The sequence below is a fragment of the Natator depressus genome, chromosome 2, assembly GCF_965152275.1.
Source record: "Natator depressus isolate rNatDep1 chromosome 2, rNatDep2.hap1, whole genome shotgun sequence".
Taxonomy (NCBI): Eukaryota; Metazoa; Chordata; order Testudines; family Cheloniidae; genus Natator; species Natator depressus.
Genome location: NC_134235.1, coordinates 179405839 through 179427188, shown reverse-complemented (window position 1 = coordinate 179427188; position 21350 = coordinate 179405839). Strand labels below are relative to the sequence as shown.

General features: G+C 42.5%; 1 protein-coding gene across 4 annotated transcripts in view; it reads right to left on the bottom strand.

Moving 5' to 3' along the window:
- TRANK1 (tetratricopeptide repeat and ankyrin repeat containing 1) overlaps nt 1-21350 on the bottom strand; it is a 76758-nt gene that overhangs the window by 26003 nt on the left and 29405 nt on the right. For 3 of the 4 annotated variants that reach the window (XM_074945407.1, XM_074945405.1, XM_074945406.1), the window contains exons 10-15: nt 21036-21206; nt 19905-20066; nt 7880-8134; nt 6213-6389; nt 862-3744; nt 49-248 (exon numbers count right to left, since the gene is read on the bottom strand). In XM_074945407.1, coding sequence (XP_074801508.1) covers nt 49-248; nt 862-3744; nt 6213-6389; nt 7880-8134; nt 19905-20066; nt 21036-21206 — 3848 coding nt within the window. Of the gene's footprint in view, nt 1-48; nt 249-861; nt 3745-6212; nt 6390-7879; nt 8135-14791; nt 14890-19904; nt 20067-21035; nt 21207-21350 lie in introns of those variants that run through there. The other variant, XM_074945408.1, reaches the window with a different exon arrangement.

Below are 21350 nucleotides of genomic sequence, written 5' to 3'. Positions count from 1 at the left end.
AAACCAAAAAACTCTGTATAAAACACCATATAAAAAAGTAAAGCAAACCTGATGTGCTCCAAATTCAATTGGCTGTGTTTTTCTTTTGTTGCCTCTCAGTAAAATTGCCAAGTCACTAACACTGCAAGACTCTAAGACAGTAGGTTTAGGTCCGTCAAAGAGGCCAGAATCCCTAGGAAGACGATCAAAAGATTCTGGAAAATAGTGCTGAAGTAAATCAACCACCCCCGAGGCCAGATGTAGAATTCCTGTGATGATCAAAAATACATATTACAAACGTAATATATACCTCACACAAACTATAATAAAAATGAACATTGTTCAGATTGCATAGAATCTGGAAAAGCCAGAATTAAGATTGTGATTAGGAGGAGACAGCAGCTGTAGGATACAGTTTGAACATCTCTGATTTGCAGGGCCACCACAAATCACAACACAGGCTACGAGACTAAGCAAAGACTTATGAAAGAAGCGAAAGTTAGAAACGTGAAAAAAAAACGTCAAGAGCAGAAGTAGATCACTTGTCCTCAAAATTGTGAATTTTGGGAGGTGTGGAAACAGCAATTTAAGACAAAAACATTTTTAAAAAATTCATCCTAAATGGGTCATATACGAACAAAACATTCAGGGAGGGAAAGACTTTCAAGAGTGACTGGTGATTTTAGGAGGCTCCATTTTTGGGTGCCCAACTGAGGATACCTTAAAGGGATCTGGTTTTCCGAAAGCGCTGAGCGCCTGACGTCAGAAAATCAGCTCCCTTTAAAAGTATCTCATGTCGAGCACCGAAATATTAAGATATCCACAATCACGACTGCCTTTTGAAGATCTTGTCCCCAAAACATAATATGGTAATTTCTCTACCTGAATGAGATCTGTAGTTCTGATACAGCTGATATATCCTTTTAGGTTTTCTAACACCACATTGCTTCTTGTCAACTGAGTTCTTGCTGGCATAGTGGAACAGTGACCTCAAATCACTAAAACGAAAAGCAACTCCCTTCATTATGCTTTGTGCAGTGTCACCAGTAAGGAACATTGCATTAGGGTCATTGATGCATTTCATTAACAGCGCTAGCTCAGCTTGAGTGAAGTCTTGAATCTCATCACCATAAAGCTCATGGATAGACCATGGTAGATCCTCAAGCTTAGAGAGTCTTTGAGATAAATTGTATAGGACATCTTCTTCATCAAAGTAACCTCTTTGTGACCTTATTTGCTGATAAATACAAAAGAGACGATAGATTTCACTCCGGTCTTCCTTGAAGTTTGGTGATCTCTTCCGCCCTAGTTTTTTGTACTCTTCTTCTGTAAGTTTACCCTGGGGACAACTTAGTGCTTCAAAAGACCCTTTCAAAAAAGATTTTATTTCTTTCCAAACCAATGCAGGGTTATAGGAGTTTTTGCCTTTCATCATTTTTGGCCACATTTCATGAGCAAACACATCATAAGTCACGAAAACTCGAGGATCATTTTCTCTTGAGTGAGCTTCGGCAGCCTTTTCATCCTCACCATATTCTACTTCAGCGTTACTTTCTTCCTCCTCCTCCTGCCAATTTGGTATGACCAAATCTTCTTGAGTGGACCAACCAACAATGGTTCTTTTAAGACTTCCATCTTCATTCCTAAGAAAAAATGGATCAGGCATGGATGCATCAAGTAAAAGTAACAACTGTTTTGAGGTGACATACAATGGGAAATTTTCATCTTTAACATCTTGTAGCTTGTAAACATTTGACTCAAGTGGCTGGAAATGACTTGTTGACTTAGAAGACTTACTGAGCTCAATAAAATTCCTCTGAACCTCTTGGCACAGAACATGATTTTTAGTAACAAAGATCTGATGCAAGTGTTCCAAGTTGTCCGATTCTTCTGTGCTATGCTCCTCCTCCTCTTCACAGTCACCTAATAAATTCAATTCAGCGTCATCTGCACTTGAACATTGTTCACCATCATCTTGTTCATCATCTATGCTTTCCAACTCAATTGACTCACTGGAGTCATTGTTGTGTTGCTTTTCATTATCTTCTTCCTCCCCTGCACTTTTTTCAGATTCAATTTCAAACTTTCTTCTCTGCCACATTTGTCTAACCAGCAAAGGGGCTCCTGCCTGCTGTGCTTTCTCCCAGTAAGAATGGAATTTCTTCCATAGTCTATATAAGCAACAAGTAGTCTTTCCTGTTCCACTCCGTCCAATTAAGATTATTGGCTCCATGGGTTTGGGACTGAGGTCAATCACTGCATACTCTAACTCACCAACTCTGAAGGGGTATTCAACAGCAGAATTCATATCATTTATGATGTTAAGTGCCATGTTAGTACTGAAGCTGTGAAATTTCATTATATTATATTCCGTTTCCACTGCACTGGCTGGAGGGAAGTATTCAGGTATGATGTGTTCTTTTGTTTTTTCTGCCTCTGTGTCTTCAACATAACAACGAGGAATGCGCTTTTGTGTTTTCAAGTTAGAAGATTGCTTGATTTTACTTATACCCTTGAGTTTTTTCCTCAAGATACACGACAAGCCACGGTTGTATGCAGTGCATATAGTGCCGATAGCACGGTCGAGTTTGCAATGATCAAGAACAATGTCCCATATTCTAATGATTTCAGTGTAAACTCTCCCAGATTTCTCTAGAGGATGTATAGACTGTCCTGTCTCTATAATCTTTTCTGCAGCCTCACTGCAACGGGGAGAAAAGTCTATTGCAAGCTCCCATAACATCCTTGCTCCTTTGTCTAGCTTAGCTTCGTACAGCTGAATATCAGCTTTCAAATGTTTTAGCCGCTTTTGGAGGCCCTGGGTCCATTCTCCATTTCCAAGCTGCTGAACTGCCAGTATAATTTTCTTTTTCATATAATGAGGTACAGCTTTGCTGCCTAGCTTCTTCAGCATTTCAGAAGTGCACTCTATTTCCCATGTCATGTTATCAAAGTCCTGAACCTGCCCATTAACTTCCACTGTTTCTTCACCTATGCCATTAGGCATAGGCATGTCAGATTCATCACACTCCTCAGTATCCTCCACTTTCTCAGAGTCAGCACCCTCTCCTTTACTGTGAGCCAAACTCTCATATCCACAGGTTTGCTGGGGCTCGCTCTTTTTACCTTCAACACTGGTTAGTGCTGAAGATGGGTTTGGTACCTGAGAATTATCCTCTATCGGGTTGTCACCCAACTGAAGATGCTGGATTAAATCTGTGATTGCTTTCACTAGGCTTTCCCGCAAAGTTAAGGGCTTATTTACTTCTCCAGTTTCTTGCTTTGTCAACTGAGCATCGTCTGCTTCTTCCCAGTTATCAGGAACTGGCTCTGTATTAGCAGGTGTCGAGTTGCCAGGTGATGCTCTCCAGACAGATGCAGATGATGAATGAGCTGTGCTTTTTGGCTGTGATGTGTTACAGACTGGAATGGATTTAGGCAGCTTAACTAGTTGCCCTACTGTATCTTGCCGGTACTTCCTCTTCTCTGACACAGCTGTATTCCAGGTGAGTAGCCGAGGGTCATTTTTTTTTATTCTGTGCCTCACATCTTTTCCTAATTTATTTTTCAAGTTAAAGTTAATGTCAAACTTTGCTAACAAATCCATTATTTTCTTAACCTGCTTTGTCTGTGCTTTCTGAAATATAATATGCATCACTGTATTTCCATTCTTATCTTGGCTGTTTGGATTAAGGTGTGGGAAAGTGGATGGGTTTGAACCATAGAGATCCAGTAGATAGTTCAGAAAGCGTAAACCAATGTCATCTGAAAGAAATATAACAACAAATCACGAACTTAAATATACTTTCTCCTGAGAACGAGAAAAATCTATATTACTAATCTCTTTGCTGCTATTAACTGAAAATAAGTGTCCTTTAAAATAATAAAGTGAATTTACTGCTTCTAAAACATCTCATTTTGATAGAAAACATCAGTTTTTAGGGCTATTTCAGAAAAAGAGGCACAACAGCAGCAAAGGCAACAAAAGATTTGCCACATTCCCCCCACCATTGTGCTGAATTTCTCTTTTAACCTTCTCGGGTGAAAGACTTGTTTAGTCTCCATGTCTGCTCAATTAACAGCTTCTCCCCATGCAACTGCCAACAAAAGTGCCAGCTCTTTTGATGTTTCTGATGTTGGACATTTGTCAGCTTGGTAAGGAACTATGTTCTAGTTTCAATAGGTCACCCAACAACATCTGATGTTGGTAGCATTTGGTCACTATAAACCGGGTCCAACTTCAAACCACTTTCACAAAGCTGAAGTTTCCTGAGCCATCTATATGCCCTCCAGAAGATTAGAGATATCAGATATTCTACAGCGTTTTTAGTCTTAGTCATGTGGCAATTTGAGTATACATGAAAAAAAAAAATTCTACATTGTAAACCCTGGATATAGCATGACAGCCAAATTATTGAAAATTTTCATCTTAAAAAAAAATGTACACAATTGTAAGAAAAACTTCAATAAAGACACTGCTTTAATCCTTTGGATTTACAAAACCATTTTTATACAAAACCTGAATTTTGAACCCAACTTGACAGTTTATCTGAACATAAGAAGGGCCATACTGGGTCAGACCAATGGTCCATCTAGCCCAGTATCCTGTCTTTTAACAATGGCCAATGCCAAATGCTTCAGAGGGAATGAACAGAACAGGGCAATTTATTGAGTGGTCGATCCCTGGTCATCCAGTCCCATCTTCTGGTAGTCAAAGATTTAGGGACGCCTAGAGCATGGTGTTGTGTCCCTGAGCATCTTGGCTAATAGCTACTGATAGACTTATCCTCCATGAACTTATCTAGTTCTTTTTTGAACCCTGTTATAGTTTTGGCCTTCACACACACAGTGGAACTCGTTGTCAGGGGATGGTGTGAAGTAATATTTCCTTTTGTTCGTTTTAAACCTGCTGCCTATTATTTCAGTGGGTGACCCCTGGTTCTTGCATTATGTGAAGGAGTAAACAACAACACTTCCTTATTCACTTTCTCCACACCAACCAAGATTTTATAGACCTCTATCATATCCCATCGTAGTTGTCTCTTTTCCAAGCTGAAAAGTCCCCATCTTTTTAATTTCTTCTCATTTGGAAGCTGTTCCATACCCCTAATCATTTTTGTTGCCCTTCTCTGTACCTTTTCCCAATCCTAATATATCTTTATAGAGATGGGGTGACCAGAACCGCATGCAGTATTCAAGGTGTGGGCGCATGGATTTATATAGTGGCATTATGATATTTTCTGTCTTATTATCTATCCTTTTCCTAATGATTCCTAACACTCTGCTAGGGTGTCTCTTGTTTTGGGGTTTTTTTTGTTTTTTTGGACAGCCGCTACACACTGATCAGATGTTTTCAGAGAACTATTCACAATGACTCCAAGATCTCCTCCTTGAATAGCAGCTAATTTAGACACCATCATTTTGTATGTATAATTGGGATATTTTCTAATGCACGTTACTTTGCATTCTCATCTGCCATTTTGTTGCCCCATCACCCAGTTTTGTGAGATCTCTGTAACTCTTCACAGTCTGATTTGGACTTAACTATCTTCAGTAACTTTGCATCATCTGCAAATTTTGCCACCTCACTGTTTACCCCTTTTTCCCAGATCATTTATGAATATGTTGAACAGCACTGGTCCCAGTACAGATCCTTGGGGAACAGCATTATTTACCTCTCTCCATTTGAGAATGACCAGTTATTCGTACCCTTTGTTTTCTGTCTTTTAACCAGTTACTGATCCACGAGAGGACCTTCCCTCTTATCCACTGACAGTTTACTTTGCTTAAAAGCCTTTGGTGAGGAACCTTGTCAAAGGCTTTCTGAAAATCAATATATAACACAATATAAAATAATATTAAATAATCTGTATTATTTAATTTATACTAATTTCTTTTGCACCAAGCTCTAAAGTGTTTTACTCAGTTTTTATTCTGTCCTTATTCAGGCAAAGCTCCCATTAAAGTCAATGAATGCTTAGCTTGGGTAAGGACTGAATAAAAATAGAGTAAAGAACTTAAGGAAATTATGGGACAAATTCTGGAGACTCAACAGTTGTAACTCAGTTTTCAACATTTCTCTTCCTTCTCTGACCCTTCACTTTTTTTTGGTTCCTATACAATATTACTCATTATGCAGGTGTAGAAGTAGAAATAATAAAGCTTCCTTCCTAAAAATAAATCAGAATAAAATAAACGTTTAGGTGGACCTGCGCACCAAAAGAAAGACTCACCACTTTTATCTAAGCAGATGGAGACTGCAGCATGCAAAGGTGTATCACCTTCAACAATAGAAACACTCCGAGTATCTGCACCATGGCTCAGCAGCAAATAAGCCAATTCAAAATCATTATTTTTCAAGCATATCTGCAGTGGTTTTTCAGGAATGGCTCCAGTCCCCTCAGGTGAAGCTAGTGAAATAGATTGGAATCCTTAAGATTAAATTTGATACATTAGATCTGTAAACTCAAAGAGAGCATCAAATGTAAGACTTCAGTTTCAGTTGTTGAGAAAGTAGATGTTAAAGAATATATGCATTGTTTAACCAGCTGATCACATTTATACATTTAACAGAATATTAACGAAATTCAAATATTAAGCCAACCTCATATGAGCGCTCCCAAAACTGAGTCAAGTTAAAAACAATTTTTTTCTTTAAATATGAAGGCCTCAACATACCCATTTCAATAAATCAGTGTAGAAGTCACATACTAAAAGAAAAGAATGTGAGTTCTTCTGGCTTCAGACCTACACAAAGCTATAGTGCTGCTTGTACACATTAGTGGCACACATTAAGACTACTTCCCCCCACCCCTTTTAAAATTATTAATTTATCTCCACTGCATCGGTCGAGGGGGGAAAAAACGTGCCAGAGTAGTCCTGATTGCCAGACCTAGCAGGAGCAAAGGACTAAAACAGAACAGACCCCAGAGTGTCACAACTAGTAACTGCTCCTCTTCTCCAAAAGCCGTCATATATGGTGAGCCACAATGGCTATTTCATTTTTTTTTCTCTCCCCCTCTCTCTTTTTAAAACTTCAGCTACTTGCACTGAACACCCTTTGGAGGATGGAGCTTGTCTTCATGCTTATTGTAAAGCACCTAGAATACTATATAGAAAGAGGTAGGTGTGTGTGTGTGTGTGTGATGCTTATTGTAAAGCACCTAGAATACTATATAGAAAGAGGTAGGTGTGTGTGTGTGTGTGTGTGTGTGTGTGTGTGTGTGTGTGTGTGTGTGTGTGTGTGTGTGTGTGTGTGTGTGTGTGTGTGTGTGAAAATACATTTTGCCATGAAAAACCTTAAGGAAAATAATATGGGGGTCCTAAGTGAGGCTAACAGTGCCTATTTACATTCAGAACAAAGAACACAGGCTCTTTACAGTTCTCCTCACCCAAAATGAGAAAACCTGTAATTTCCCATTCAGATTTAAAGTGGAAACTTCAAAATGGATAAGCACGGTAGTCTCTTTATGAAGAGTCTCCCAAGAAGTGAATAGCTAAAGCAACTGTGACACACCAAGGCAATGATGTCAATTCTGCTCTTTTAACCAGGAAGAAATTGAGGAAAGGGAATGAGGAAGTAAAATAAACAAAAAACAAACAAACTAACTACAATTAAAAAAAAAATCAAGCAAAGCATAAGGCAAAAATAATGCTTGACCATTTCCTCCCCAAATACAATCCTATATCCATTTCAGATCAGATTCTGCCACACTTACTCAAGCTGAGTAGTAGCTTACTCCACAATCAATATAGGGGACAGAATCAAGCCTTTAATAAAACACTATTGCATTTACACTGGGCCAGAAGAGTCAGGTTGTGATATTTCTAAAATAATCTGTTTCAGTCAGCAAACAGAAGTTCAAAACCTTCTAGGACATTTTAATATCTGAGTTTTCACCTCCTCTTTCTAGCAAGCATCTTACGAGATGCACCCGTCGCTTATCCCGTCTGTCAACCTGTTTGATAACACTGCCAATGTTGAGGTCTGAAAGACTGCAGTTTCTGATGAGTCCACCACATGATGGCATTTCCCCGTTGGCTTTCCGTGTTAACAATAGCAAAACTTCATGCCACATTTGCTTCTCCAACAAAAGCTTTATGAAGCTGCTAGCACAGGTATCATAAATGTCACAAACCATTTCTTTAGGAATTTCTGCAAGGAAGCAAAGCAAAAGATAATTAAATAGAAGCAGAATAGCAATAAAATAATGACCAATGCAAACTGATTCCAGAATCACTGACTGGAAAAAAGAATACAAATCCCCATTAAAATACAGTATATGTAATATGTATAATGTATAATATGTAAAAATACAGTATATGTAACTGGCAGTCTTGCATTAGTACTCTATATCCAGCATCATGGGGGGAAAAACAAACAAACAAAATCAATGCTACCTTAGGCAAGCAAGAAGGTTCTGTTCCGAGATCTGCTTAGGAGGCTTAGATTCATAGATTTTAAGGCCAGAAGGGACTATTATGAACATCTGGTCTGAGGTCCTGATAACAAAGGCCACCAACTACATAATAAAGCTGCAGTTTGACCATATTTTTTCAAGACAGAAGATTTAGGACCCCATAAAGGACTTCACAAACTAGTGGTAAATGAGTTGCTACTTTAGTACCTCAAGGAAACAAGAAATCACTGGATAACTCAAAAAGTATTCAATCAGACAATTCCCATTCTTGGAAAATGGCAAAGCAATAACTCGGATTGTTATACCCTGAATGGGAGGTGAGTTGTAAACCACAATGACGCTCCAGATACCTCAAACCTTCTCACAAAGAATGAGAGGACTGACTGGATGTGGTACAGACAGAGAATGCAAAATCAGACAGCAACTGCATCTAATTGCCCCAATAGTGCAAGTTCTTAACACCTGAAGAAAAAACCTTCAGTTTCAGAACAACTCCCAGTGTCAGGAAAGGAGTCCTTATCAGGCACCAAATACGCAACTGTGGAATCTTGACCGTTAAATATTAATTAGTTAATGCAGGAGCCTTTGGAGGAGAATCCAAAGGGTTAAGAGTAAAGCACCTTTGCTATTAAAGACAGGTTTCAGAATAGCAGCCGTGTTAGTCTGTATTTGCAAAAAGAAAAAGCACTTGTGGCACCTTAGAGACTAACAAATTTATTTGCGCATAAGCGTTCGTGAGCTACAGCTAGCTCACGAACGCTTATGCTCAAATAAATATGTTAGTCTCTAAGGTGCCACAAGTGCTCCTTTTCTTTTGGCTATTAAACTGTCTCAAGCTAAATACAACGGTACTGACTATAGAGGAGGCTTCCTATACGGAGATCAGATAGCAGGTAAAGCCAGACAGAATTGGACAAATTAGACTGGATTTAAATAACCCTCCAAAAAGGGAGGGAGACCTGAACACTGATCAAGAAAAACAAAAAACACAAACAAAAACTGAAAGCAGACACGGACTTTCTGTTTCCAGGTCAGAAGAGCGTTCTAATTATTGCTTTACAGAAAGAATTCTACTTTGCTTAACAACATGTATCACCAGAAGCTGCTTGGTTCCCTATGAGAAGTGAGTTGGCCTCGGTCCACTTCTTAATGGACAGGGGTGTGCACGTGACAAAATATATCACCACACTTGTCACTAACTCACAACCAGCAGAGGCCAAGGATTCATAAGGCGCGAAGAGTGAACTACACTTTTAGTCCTAAAGGTGATGGTCTCCTGGAAAGGGCTTAGGCACTTAGGTGAGGCTGTACTGAGAAATTTGCAATGCTGCTGCCTCTGCTGTATCTGTTAAAGGACCTCCACCTCTGGGGCTCTCAGTCTGGCACCTTTATCAAAAGGACTAAATTCATGGGAATAAAAAAAAAAAAAAAAAAGATCTTTATTCTCCTGCTCTTATCCCTCATTTTCTGAAACAAACCTCAACTGCTGCACTCTTCTGGACCCTTTTTATCCCCTCCTGTCCTTAGGACATCATTTCTCTTCCTGGCTTCTAAGCTTCTCCCAGCAGAAAGTGTGACTATGCTAATGAACTTCAACTTTTCTTAGGCAAGCTCATCACACCTATGGCTAGAGGGACTACCTTTGTCTCTAAAGCCTGGTCTACACTACGGGGTTAGGTCGAATTTAGCCGCATTAGGTCGATTTAAAAATGACTGCGTCCACACAACCAACCCTGTTCCGTCGACCCAAAGGGCTCTTAAAATAGACTTCTGTACTCCTCCCCGACGAGGGGAGTAGCGCTAAAATTGACCATGCTGGGTAAAATTTGGAGTAGTGTGGACCAAATCAATGGTATTGGCCTCCAGAAGCTATCCCAGAGTGCTCCATTGTGACCACTCTGGACAGCACTTTGAACTCCTATGCACTAGCCAGGTACAAAGGAAAAGCCCTGGGAACTTTTGAATTTCATTTCCTGTTTGGTCAGCGTGGCGAACTCAGCAGCACTCAGCAGCACAGGTGACCATGCAGTCCCCCCAGAATTGTAGAGCGTAGAATGTTTCTACGCTCCCCCTATCATCTCCGTCCCTGAAGTTATTGCAGATTAGAAGGCGAAAAAAAAAACGCACTCACGACGACGTTTGCTGAGTTCATGCAGTCCTCCTGCACTGATAGGGCACAACTTAATGCATGGAGGCATTCAGTGGCAGAGGCCAGGAAAGAATTAAATGAGTGCAAAGAGTGGAGACAGGACGCAATGCTGAGGCTAATGGGGAGCAAACAGACTTCATGAAGCGTCTGTTGGAGCTGCAGGAAAGCCAACAAGGGCACAGACTCCCCACTGCATCCACTGTATAATCACATGCCCTCCCTTCCCATGTCGCATAGCCTCCTCACCCAGATGCCCAAGAACGCGGAGGCGGTGGCTCCGGGCACCCAGCCACTCCACTCCAGAGGATGGCCCAAGCAACAGAAGGCTGCCATTTGAACAGTTTGATTTTTAGTGTGGCTACAATAAGCAATGTAGCCTTGTCCTTCCCTCCTCCCCCACCCCACCCGGGCTACCTTGTCAGTTATCTCATTTTTTTTTAATTAATAAAGAAAGAGTGCATGGTTACAAAACAATAGTTACTTTATTTCGAAGGGGGAAGGGTGGTTGACTTACAGGGAATTAAAAATCAACAAAAAAAGGGGCGGGTTTGCATCAAGGAGAAACACACACAACTGTCACACCGTAGCCTGGCCAGTCATGAAACTGGTTTTCAAAGACTCTCTGATGCACAGCGCGCCTTGCTGTGCTCTTCTAATCGCCCTGGTGTTTGGCTGCTCAAAATCAGCCGCCAGGCGATTTGCCTCAACCTCCCACCCCGCCATAAACGTCTCCCCCTTACTCTCACAGATATTATGGAGCACACAGCAAGCAGCAATATCAATGGGAATGTTGGTTGCGCTGAGGTCTGACCTAGTCAGCAAACAGCGCTGGCGAGCTTTTAAATGTCCAAAGGCACATTCTACCACCAGCCCTCTGTGGAGAAAGAAATGGTTTGGGACTATTTAGAAAAGCTGGACGAGCACAAGTCCATGGGGCTGGATGCGCTGCATCCGAGAGTGCTAAAGGAGTTGGCGGATGTGATTGCAGAGACATTGGCCATTATCTTTGAAAACTCATGGCGATCGGGGAGGCCGGATGACTGGAAAAAGGCTAATGTAGTGCCCATCTTTAAAAAAGGGAAGGATGATCCTGGGAACTACAGGCCAGGCAGCCTCACCTCAGTCCCTGGAAAAATCATGGAGCAGGTCCTCAAGGAATCAATTCTGAAGCACTTAGAGGAGAGGAAAGTGATCAGGAACAGTCAGCATGGATTCACCAAGGGCAAGTCATGCCTGACTAATCCAATTGCCTTCTAGGATGAAATAACTGGCTCTGTGGATGAGGGGAAAGCAGTGGACATGTTCCTTGACTTTAGCAAAGCTTTTGACACGGTTTCCCACAGTATTCTTGCCAGCAAGTTAACGAAGTATGGGCCGGATGAATGGACTATAAGGTGGATAGAAAGCTGGCTAGATTGTCGGGCTCACGGGTAGTGATCAATGGCTCCATGTCTAGTTGGCAGCCGGTATCAAGTGGAGTGCCCCAAGGGTCAGTGCTCGGGCTGGTTTTGTTCAATATCTTCATTAATGATCTGGAGGATGGTGTGGATTGCACCCTCAGCAAGTTTGCAGATGACATTAAACTGGGAGGAAAGGTAGATACGCTGGAGGGTAGGGATAGGATACAGAGGGCCCTAGACAAATTGGAGGATTGGGCCAAAAGAAATCTGATGAGGTTCAACAAGGACAAGTGCAGAGTCCTGCACTTAGGACGGAAGAATCCCATGCACTGCTACAGACTAGGGACCGACTGGCTAGGCAGCAGTTCTGCAGAAAAGGACCTAGGGGTTACAGTGGACTAGAAGCTGGATATGAGTCAACAGTGTGCCCTTGTTGCCAAGAGGGCCTATGGCATTTTGGGATGTATTAAGTAGAGGCACTGCCAGCAGATCGAGGGACATGATTGTTCCCCTCTATTCGGCATTGGTGAGGCCTCCTCTGGAGTACTGTGTCCAGTTTCAGGCCCCACACTACAAGAAAGATGTGGAAAAATTGGAAAACGTCCAGCAGAGAGCAACAAAAATTATTAGGGGACTGGAACGCATGACTTATGAGGAGAGGCTGAAGGAACTGAGATTGTTTAGTCTGCGGAAGAGAAGAATGACGGGGGGATTTGATTGCTGCTTTCAACTACCTGAAAGGGGGTTCCAAAGAGGATGATCTCGACTGTTCTCAGTGGTAGCAGACGACAGAACGAGGAGTAATGGTCTCAAGTTGCAGTGGGGAAGGTTTAGGTTGGATATTAGGAGAAACTTTTTCACTAAGAGGGTGGTGAAACACAGGAATGCGTTACCTTGGGAGGTGATGGAATCTCCTTCCTTAGAAGTTTTTAAGGTCAGGCTTGACAAAGCCCTGGCTGACATGATTTAGTTGGGGATTGGTCCTGCTTTAAGCAGGAGGTTGGACTAGATGATCTCCTGAGGTCCCTTCCAACCCTGATATTCTATGATTCTGCACTTGCTCAGCCTCCAGTTGAATTGCTCCTTACTACTGTCCAGGCTTCATGAGCCATGGGAGCAAGGGGTAGGCGCGACCACACGGTGCTGCCAGCTGGGAGAGCAGCCTGAGGCAGAAGCCTCCAACTCGCATGATATTCCAGGCAAGACTGAATCTTCATGAGACGAAACTTAAAGAAGAGAATGACCTGGAGTCTCTGGCTCCCATTCGGTACTCTAAGAGGAAAACAGCCATGTCTGTCCAGGTGCCCCTGATCGACCTCACTGACGTCTGCCAGGAGCACCCAGGAGACATACGATGGCTATCAGTCCTACTGCACCGTCTGCCGCGAAGGCAAGGAGCTGCTGCTGTGTAGCAATGCAGTACTGCATCTGCCAGCAGCACCCAGGAGCCGTACAGTGATGGTGAGCTGAGCGGGCTTCATGCTTGCTGTGCTAAGGCGTCTGCACGGATAACCCAGGAAAAAAGGCATGAAACTATTGTCTGCCGTTGCTTTCACGGAGGGAGGGGGGCCTGAAGACATGTACCCAAAACCACCCGCGACAATGTTTTTGCCCCATCAGGCACTGGGAGCTTAACCCAGAATTTCAATGGGCAGCAGAGACTGCGGGAACCGTGGGATAGCCACAGTAGTAAGGACGCACTCCGCCAACTTAATGCGCTTAGAGTGCACATACGCAATTGACTGTATAAAATCGGTTTCTAAAAATCAACTTCTATAAAATCGACCTAATTTCGTAGTGTAGACATACCCTAATAGAGAGATCAATTTACTAGAGTCCAGACAGACACAGACACTTAGGGCAAAACCCAGGCCCTTAGCAGTGGAACTGGTGTGGTTCTGCTGTACAGAGGATGTGACACACATGTGGTACGCACTCCACAGCAAGACAAAGCCCCAAACCACACAAACTCCCTGTGCAGAAATGAGCAAACAAAGGGCACAGGTGAGTCAGGAAGCAAGGCTGCTGCAGCAAACACATTCCTGTCCTCTCTATTCCCATGGGGGCCAGAAAGGCTGCTTCATCCCCCTCTTCCATACCTCTGTCAGCCCAGGACCCAGGCTCTTGGTTTGGATCTTAACACAGTTCTATTTGAAGAGTGACTCTAAACAAAATAGTAACATGGGATTCCGTGTTTGCCATTTACTAATTATTTCCAGATCAAATTTGCTGAGTTTATACAAGTACATATATGAGTTTTCTGACTGCCAGCTCAGAAAGATCTGAATAAAAGATTCTGCAGACTAAATTCTGCTCTCAGTTTCAACTGTGCAACTCAGTTGTCTTCAAGTTCTTTAATTGAATTGCTCTGGTGTAATTGAGGGCAAAATCTGTCCCTATGCTAGGAACTAATTTAAATAGTTCTGCTGTAAGCCAGAACAAAACACAGTTTCTTTTTGCTCTGTTGGCTTTACAATTCTAACATTTATTTTTTGTCACTAAAGGCAGCATACAGAACTCTGACACAGGGTGCAGCTCTGTTGAATAAGAAAATGCCATCATTTTTATGCTCTCTTTTCTGAGAAAAATTTCACTTGAACATGTTCACAAATCTTGAAAGCCTTGGACTCTTTGGAATTTAGGAAAAAAGGGGGAGGGGGTTTGAGAAAGAACCTACTCAGAAAGAGACTAGGCACAATGGAAAGAATCTATTTAATAGCTATAAAAATGAAAGGGTTAGTATCCTGAAAATCTGGGTGAAGGAAAGAGTAGAGTAGAGACTCAGTGGCATGGTCATGAAGCATAAAAGGTTAGAGGGATAGAGTAGACCAGGGATTACTCACCTTTCTCCGATTACAACGGATTACCTTTTTTAAATGCCCATTTAATCACAACTCCCTTACAGGCTTTCATATTTATAACAGTACATTTCAAAACATGCTGGGGGTTACACAGTTAGGGATTAGCAGAGCATTTCCCATCACCAAAATCCCTTTCTGGTCTGACCGACTGCTTGCCAAGCGGTGTTCCCTCTCTCTCACACATCCAGTATGCAACCACAGTATGTGCACAGCTTTCTAAGATCAAGATAGAAAACGGTTTGATCAAATGTTAAGTTTTAGTTTTTGTAAAGATGAAACATTTCCCATTTTTAAATTCCAATATCCTCATGTTGAAAAACTACCATGATCCACCACCTCTCACCCCTATGGTATCCCAGCATACCACCTCCCCGGCCCAGAGTTCCAAAGTTTGGGAAATGCTGCAGAAGGGAAGAAAAATTAAAAATGTTTTTTATCTTTTAGAAAGCAGCCGTTAACCAAGTGTTGAGTTTTAGGGGGACATGTGATAGCCCTTCCAGGAACAACAGATCTGTATTTTGCTTTGCCCCTCAAGGGGCATTCAGAGACAGGTGCCAAGATGCTATTGGCAGCATCAGAAATAAACTTGGTACCTACCATCTTAGAGCTGGGCTAAAAGGCACCTCGAAGCCTGCCATAAAGCTATTACTTTGGGGACCCGTAAAACAGGAATCTGTCAAGGATGCCTCAGGGAACCTGGAGTGGTTTGTGAACCCAACCTCTGCCAGGATAGACATAGCTGATGCAGAGGCATTGCAGTGAAGATAGCATGCGGAGACTAGCACTTGTTGCAAGCCCAGCACTATGTGGGCTGAGCTACCAGCTGTGGTCAGTCCAACTCTTGAGCCATGCCTCAGGGTTGGTCTGATCTGGTACCATGACCTTGCAGGGGGCTGAGGCCTGGCAGGCTGTGAACTCCCCACATCCAGGGGGTCAGCAGACAGCAAGGCCGTGAGAAACTCAAGTTCAACTAGAACATCTGTCTGCCTGTGAGCTGAAGTGCTGGCTCCCCATAGCAGCTGTGGTGGGAGGGGACTGAGGAGAAAAGTCCCTCAGAGCACACACCTCCACTCATCCCTTCTCGACCCAGCATGTGGTTTATAGCAACCTAGGCTGCCTGGAGAGGGCCAACAAGAGCTGCAAGAGCTCAAAGGAAGCACATCACCATTCAGACAACAACACTGTTTGATAAGCAGGTGACACAGCCAACACCCCGTTCTATTCAAAGCAGGAGCCCAGCCAGAACTCTCTAGCCTGAAGAAACCAGATTTCTAAAAGCAGAATCCAGGGTATTTCTCTTAAGTGTCACTGGGGAGGAAAGGTGAGGTAGGGCAGCACCTGAGAGCAAGTCAGCAGCTTCTGAGGACAGGGGGTTGTTGGTCCTGAGGAACGTCCGGCAGTTGCATGTGTGGTGGGGTAGAGCTCATATAACTGGGGCAGGTGGAAAAAGGAGACCATACGGAAGGGGTGCCTTGCTGCCCCCCCATCCACCCCCACATGAAAGACAAGATGGGGGAGGTGCACTGAGCCAGCAGGGGAGAAGAGCAAGTCTATGTTCCCTGCCATGAGGATAGTGACAGGTTTTGCTCGCTTTTAGGAGAGCAGCTAACAGTGGAAGCTCCATCTCCTGTCAGCCCTCACCAACTTTTGTGATCCTCCCTGGCATCTTTGGCCCTCTCTGCTATGGCTAAGCAGGTGGAGGTGAGCAGAAAGTGGCTTCCTAGCACCATGACACCTTCCCCCCGCTTAAGCCTTCAAACTGCATCCTAGGCTCACTCTCCTCCACAGGTTTCAGAGTAGCAGCAGTGTTAGTCTGTATTCGCAAAAAGAAAAGGAGTACTTGTGGCACCTTAGAGACTAACAAATTTATTTGAGCATAAGCTTTCGTGAGCTACAGCTCACTTCATCGGATGCATTCAGTGGAAAATACAGTGAGGAGATTTATATACATAGAGAACATGAAACAATGGGTGTTACCATACACACTGTAATGAGAGGGATCACTTAAGGTGAGCTTTTACCAGCAGGAGGGGAAAAAACCTTTTGTCGTGATAATCAAGGTGGACCATTTCCAGCAGTTGACAAGAACATCTGAGGAACAGTGAGGGTTGGGGGGGGGGGAAATAAACAAGGGGAAATAGTTTTACTTTGTGTAACGACCCATCCACTCCCAGTCTCTATTCAAGCCTAAGTTAATTGTATCCAGTTTGCAAATTAATTCCAGTTCAGCAGTCTCTCGTTGGAGTCTGTTTTTGAAGTTTTTTTTGTTGAAGAATTGCAACTTTTAGGTTTGTAATCGAATGACCAAAGAGATTGAAGTGTTCTCCAACTGGTTTTTGAATGTTATAATTCTTGACATCTGATTTGTGTCCATTTATTCTTTTACGTAGAGACTGTCCAGTTTGACCAATGTACATGGTAGAGGGGCATTGCTGGCACATGATGGCATATATCACATTGGTAGATGTGCAGGTGAACGAGCCTCTGATGGTGTGGCTGACGTGATTAGGCCCTACGATGGTGTTCCCTGAATAGATACGTGGACACAGTTGGCAACGGGCTTTGTTGCAAGGATATGTTCCTGGGTTAGTGGTTCTGTTGTGTGGTGTTTGGTTGCTGGTGAGTATTTGCTTCAGGTTGGGGGGCTGTCTGTAAGCAAGGATTGGCCTGTCTCCCAAGATCTGTCCTTGCCCGAAATATGTCTTCTCTATTCCACTGCTTTATTCTCAAGAGTCCCCGCTACCTCCCTTAAATCCTAGTAATTTAGGGCTTGATCCAAAGTCCACTGAAATCAATGGGAGTCTTTCCGTTGACTTCAATGTGCTTTGGGTCAGGTACTTAGAGAAAGGGAGTCAATGCAACTCCCCTTCTGTTCCAGACATAATCAACAAGTCTTGGCCACCGCTCCCATTGCATTGTTTATGTTTCAGTAGGAAAATACTCAAGCTAAGTTCGGTCTTCACAGTGGTAATGCTGAAAAGCATGCAAATTTTACCTGTAGATAGGTTTCAATATGTATGCAAAATACTTTCTGTGGGTAAATGATCTTTGGGTTTACAGCTCTGAGACTTCATCTGCACGCCAGATAAACAAAAGCAAGTTCATTTAAAACAGACTGATAATATGTACCTCACTCAAACATCCATGGGAAAAGCTTTTACCATTCTTCAGGGGAGGGTGTTAAGACAGGTTTCCCTCCACAAAGAGCTTCTCTTTCTTTACCCTAAACGAAGTTAACAGTTTTCTCAAGCAAGGAAGCACCCTGAAAATATGGTAACTTGTATTCAAAATTATGTAGGAATCCTAAGTTTTTTTCAGTTCTTCTCTCTGCTCAAGAAATCCCTTTTACAGCAATGGCTAGCCACATAAAATGACCATTGACTTGTATCTCAACTGGTAGAAAAGATTCTGTAATACTATCCAACCAACTTTCCAGGATCAGGCATTGCAACGGAGTTATTTCTCCTTAGAGGCTGCTACTTCTGACACTCATATCGACACTCTAAGGGTATACATCTACACTTTGAGCTGGGGGGTGTAAATCCCAGCTCAAGTTGATATACTCATGTCAGCTCCGATCGAGCTGGCGTACCTCAATACATATATGCACTAGGCACATACTTGGGCAGCTAGCCCCTCCTGCTGTGGCTACCACACTATTTTTAGCGCACTAGTTCAATCAGAGTAGTGTGGGTATGTCCCCTTGAGCTGGTAATCGCACATCCAGCTCAAAGTGTGGACATTTTCTCAGTGTCACAACAAAATGCCAAAGGGCACACACTTCTTCCTTATTGAGGTTGAGAAATTTATAAATGTTTAAAGAAAAAAGAAAAAAAAAAAAGATGCGCCTCTTAAACAGGGCTCATACCAGAATGTCGAACATTACGCAAGTTTAGTTAACCACAGAAAATGCTGGAGATGCTACCAACCATCAGCTAACTTGTCCTATGTAATTTTTTCTTGCCAGAAACTGCCATAAAAAGCAGAATATATGCATAAGTCTTTCTGCAGTTCTGAATACAAAGATCTGCCCCCTCTCCAAACTCGGTATATTGAAATTAGTAGAATAAAATTAAATCTCCCAGCAAACACCATGGAATAGGTACTAACAGGTCATTAATAGCACGATGTTTAATCGGCAGAAAATGGAACGCTAACATGCCTCCAGTTTATTCAGTATGATTGAAAAAATTGTTAAATGCAGCTTTGATCAAGGTAATTTACATTGGTGACAAAGTGGTGGAAAATATAGTAATATTCGTTGCACATAGATGCATTAATGCAGTTATGATGTAACATGGCACAGACATGACAATTATTAAAACACCACCTTTTAGATCAGAGGTTGGTAAACGACGGCCCACGGGCCCTGCGGGACTGTCCTGGCCAGCCCTTGAGCTCCTGGCCGCGGAGGCTACCCCTGGCCCTCCCCTGCTGCCTCAGCGTGCCGCCAGTGCTCTGCTGCTCCTGCTGGGCAGCGCGGGCGGCAGGGCTGCGAGCTCCTGCTGTTCTGAGCAGCATGGTAAAGGGGCGGGGGATTGGATAAGGGAAAGGGGGTCCCAGGTGGCAGTCAGGGGACCAGGGGACGGGGGGTGGGGGGACAGGGGGCTTGAGGCCAGGCTGTTTGGGGAGGCACAGCCTTCCCTACCAGGCCCTCCATACAGTTTCGCAACCCCGATGTGGCCCTCAGGCCAAAAAGTTTGCCCGCCCCTGTTTTAGATTATATTTGAAACTAGTATACACAGGGTCATGCACTGGTCCTTTCCCCATGTCAAAATTAAAAAACAAAAACAACCACCAACACAGAGTTAAAAGCATAAAAGAACAGAATTGGTATGTTTACAGTCTTTTGCTATGGCGTTAATAATTACTGTATAAATTTAACTATTTTTTCATTGTAGTGACTTTTTGTTTCTGTATTCTTCTTCAAAAAGTTTAAATCAAAAAAATGCAAAACCCACCAACAAGAATAGGAAGTAATATTTTTTCTGCAACTATTTCTGTTACAGATACTTGTGGAAAACATGCTACATGTTAACATCAAATCTATTGTACTATTAAGTTTGTGAAGGGGAGAGATGGGAATTCACGTTACCTTTTACAGTAGACAAAAGCTTCAGAAATCTCTGAACCGTCTCGTGCTTCAACAAATTTTTATGCTGTGCTTGGTTTTCAGGACTGCAAAACATCAAGAACTGCTCAAAAGCATCCAGAAAAGAGTTGGTTTCATCAACTGAGGCTTTGCTTTTGCTCTTTCCTGGGGAAAAGAAAAAAAAAAAGGGCGGGGGGGGGGGGGGTGTTGGTTAAAAATATAATTATATATACGCATTTTATCGGCAGCTTATATGGATAAAAAAACACATTTTTAAAATAAAAACATAGTAATGTAATATCTCCCAATTTGTCCCATACTCAGGATAATGTACAATGACCATGTGGTTTACATTAATTAACAAATGCCCTAAAAACAAAAAGTCTAGCCTCAGCATGAGTTTGCCAGCAGCTTTGCGGAATGTAACTTTATCCAAGTGACAGACCACATAAGAATGACAGCTGGAGACAGCCCGAGTAGTTTTGCAACTATTTATGCACCTGTGTAACTTTAAGCAGATGAGTAGTCTCACTGATACTTAAAGCTAAGCACATAAGCAAGCGTTTACAGGACTGGGGTCTGTTTCTTGCACAGAAAGCAATGAGGGGGGCTGACTAACGTTAGAGAGGGGAAGGAACGTGAAAGGACAACAACAATTGCAGCAATAATTCAGTTTGGACGTGAACAACTTGGTGGTAGATTTTTTTTTTTTTAATTAAAAATAATTATGTTAGGATTCATCACAGAAGCAGCAAGACTTCAGGAGGAATCTATACACAGCCAAAGTAGTAATTCAGCAGGTCAAGACTAAGAGGGCATTCTGTGCATCAAAGGCAGTTTGAAAAAACCAGGAGGTGGCTATGGGAGAAGCAGACAACAGGGCATCGAAAAGGCATCACTGGCAGAGCAGAGAGGCTTCAGGACAGTGCAGTACGAAGTTAGAAATGTCAGCAGGGTGTTATGTAGGCCTTTGGAGACAAGGGGAGGTAGGGTGGCAACAACAGCACACTTTCATACACTTCCACTAGAGAAGAACGCTATAAAAAAAAAAAAAAAAACCTACTACAGCCTATGAGAAGTGTAACATTTCTGTACACGAAGAATGTCATTTAAAACAGGAAAAGCAATCAGTACCTGGTGATTCCTTAGAGGAAGGAGCATGTCTTGCTAAGTGATTGTTGATTATATCTACTGCCTTGAAGTTTTTGGTTTTTTTCAAGATATCTGCGGCACACCTTGCTTGTGCGTCTGGAATAGCGGGGTCCACCCCAGTATTTAGGAGCATCTGCACATTTTCTGTCTGACCTGAAACATAAAATAAATACAGTAGAGAGTTAGCACAATCTTCTTCTCCAGAATGAAAGAAAAATCACTGCCATGGTTTCAAATGCTTTTTTAAACAAAAAAAGAACAGCTCAATTTTATAGAAGCCGTTACAGGAAACAAGGC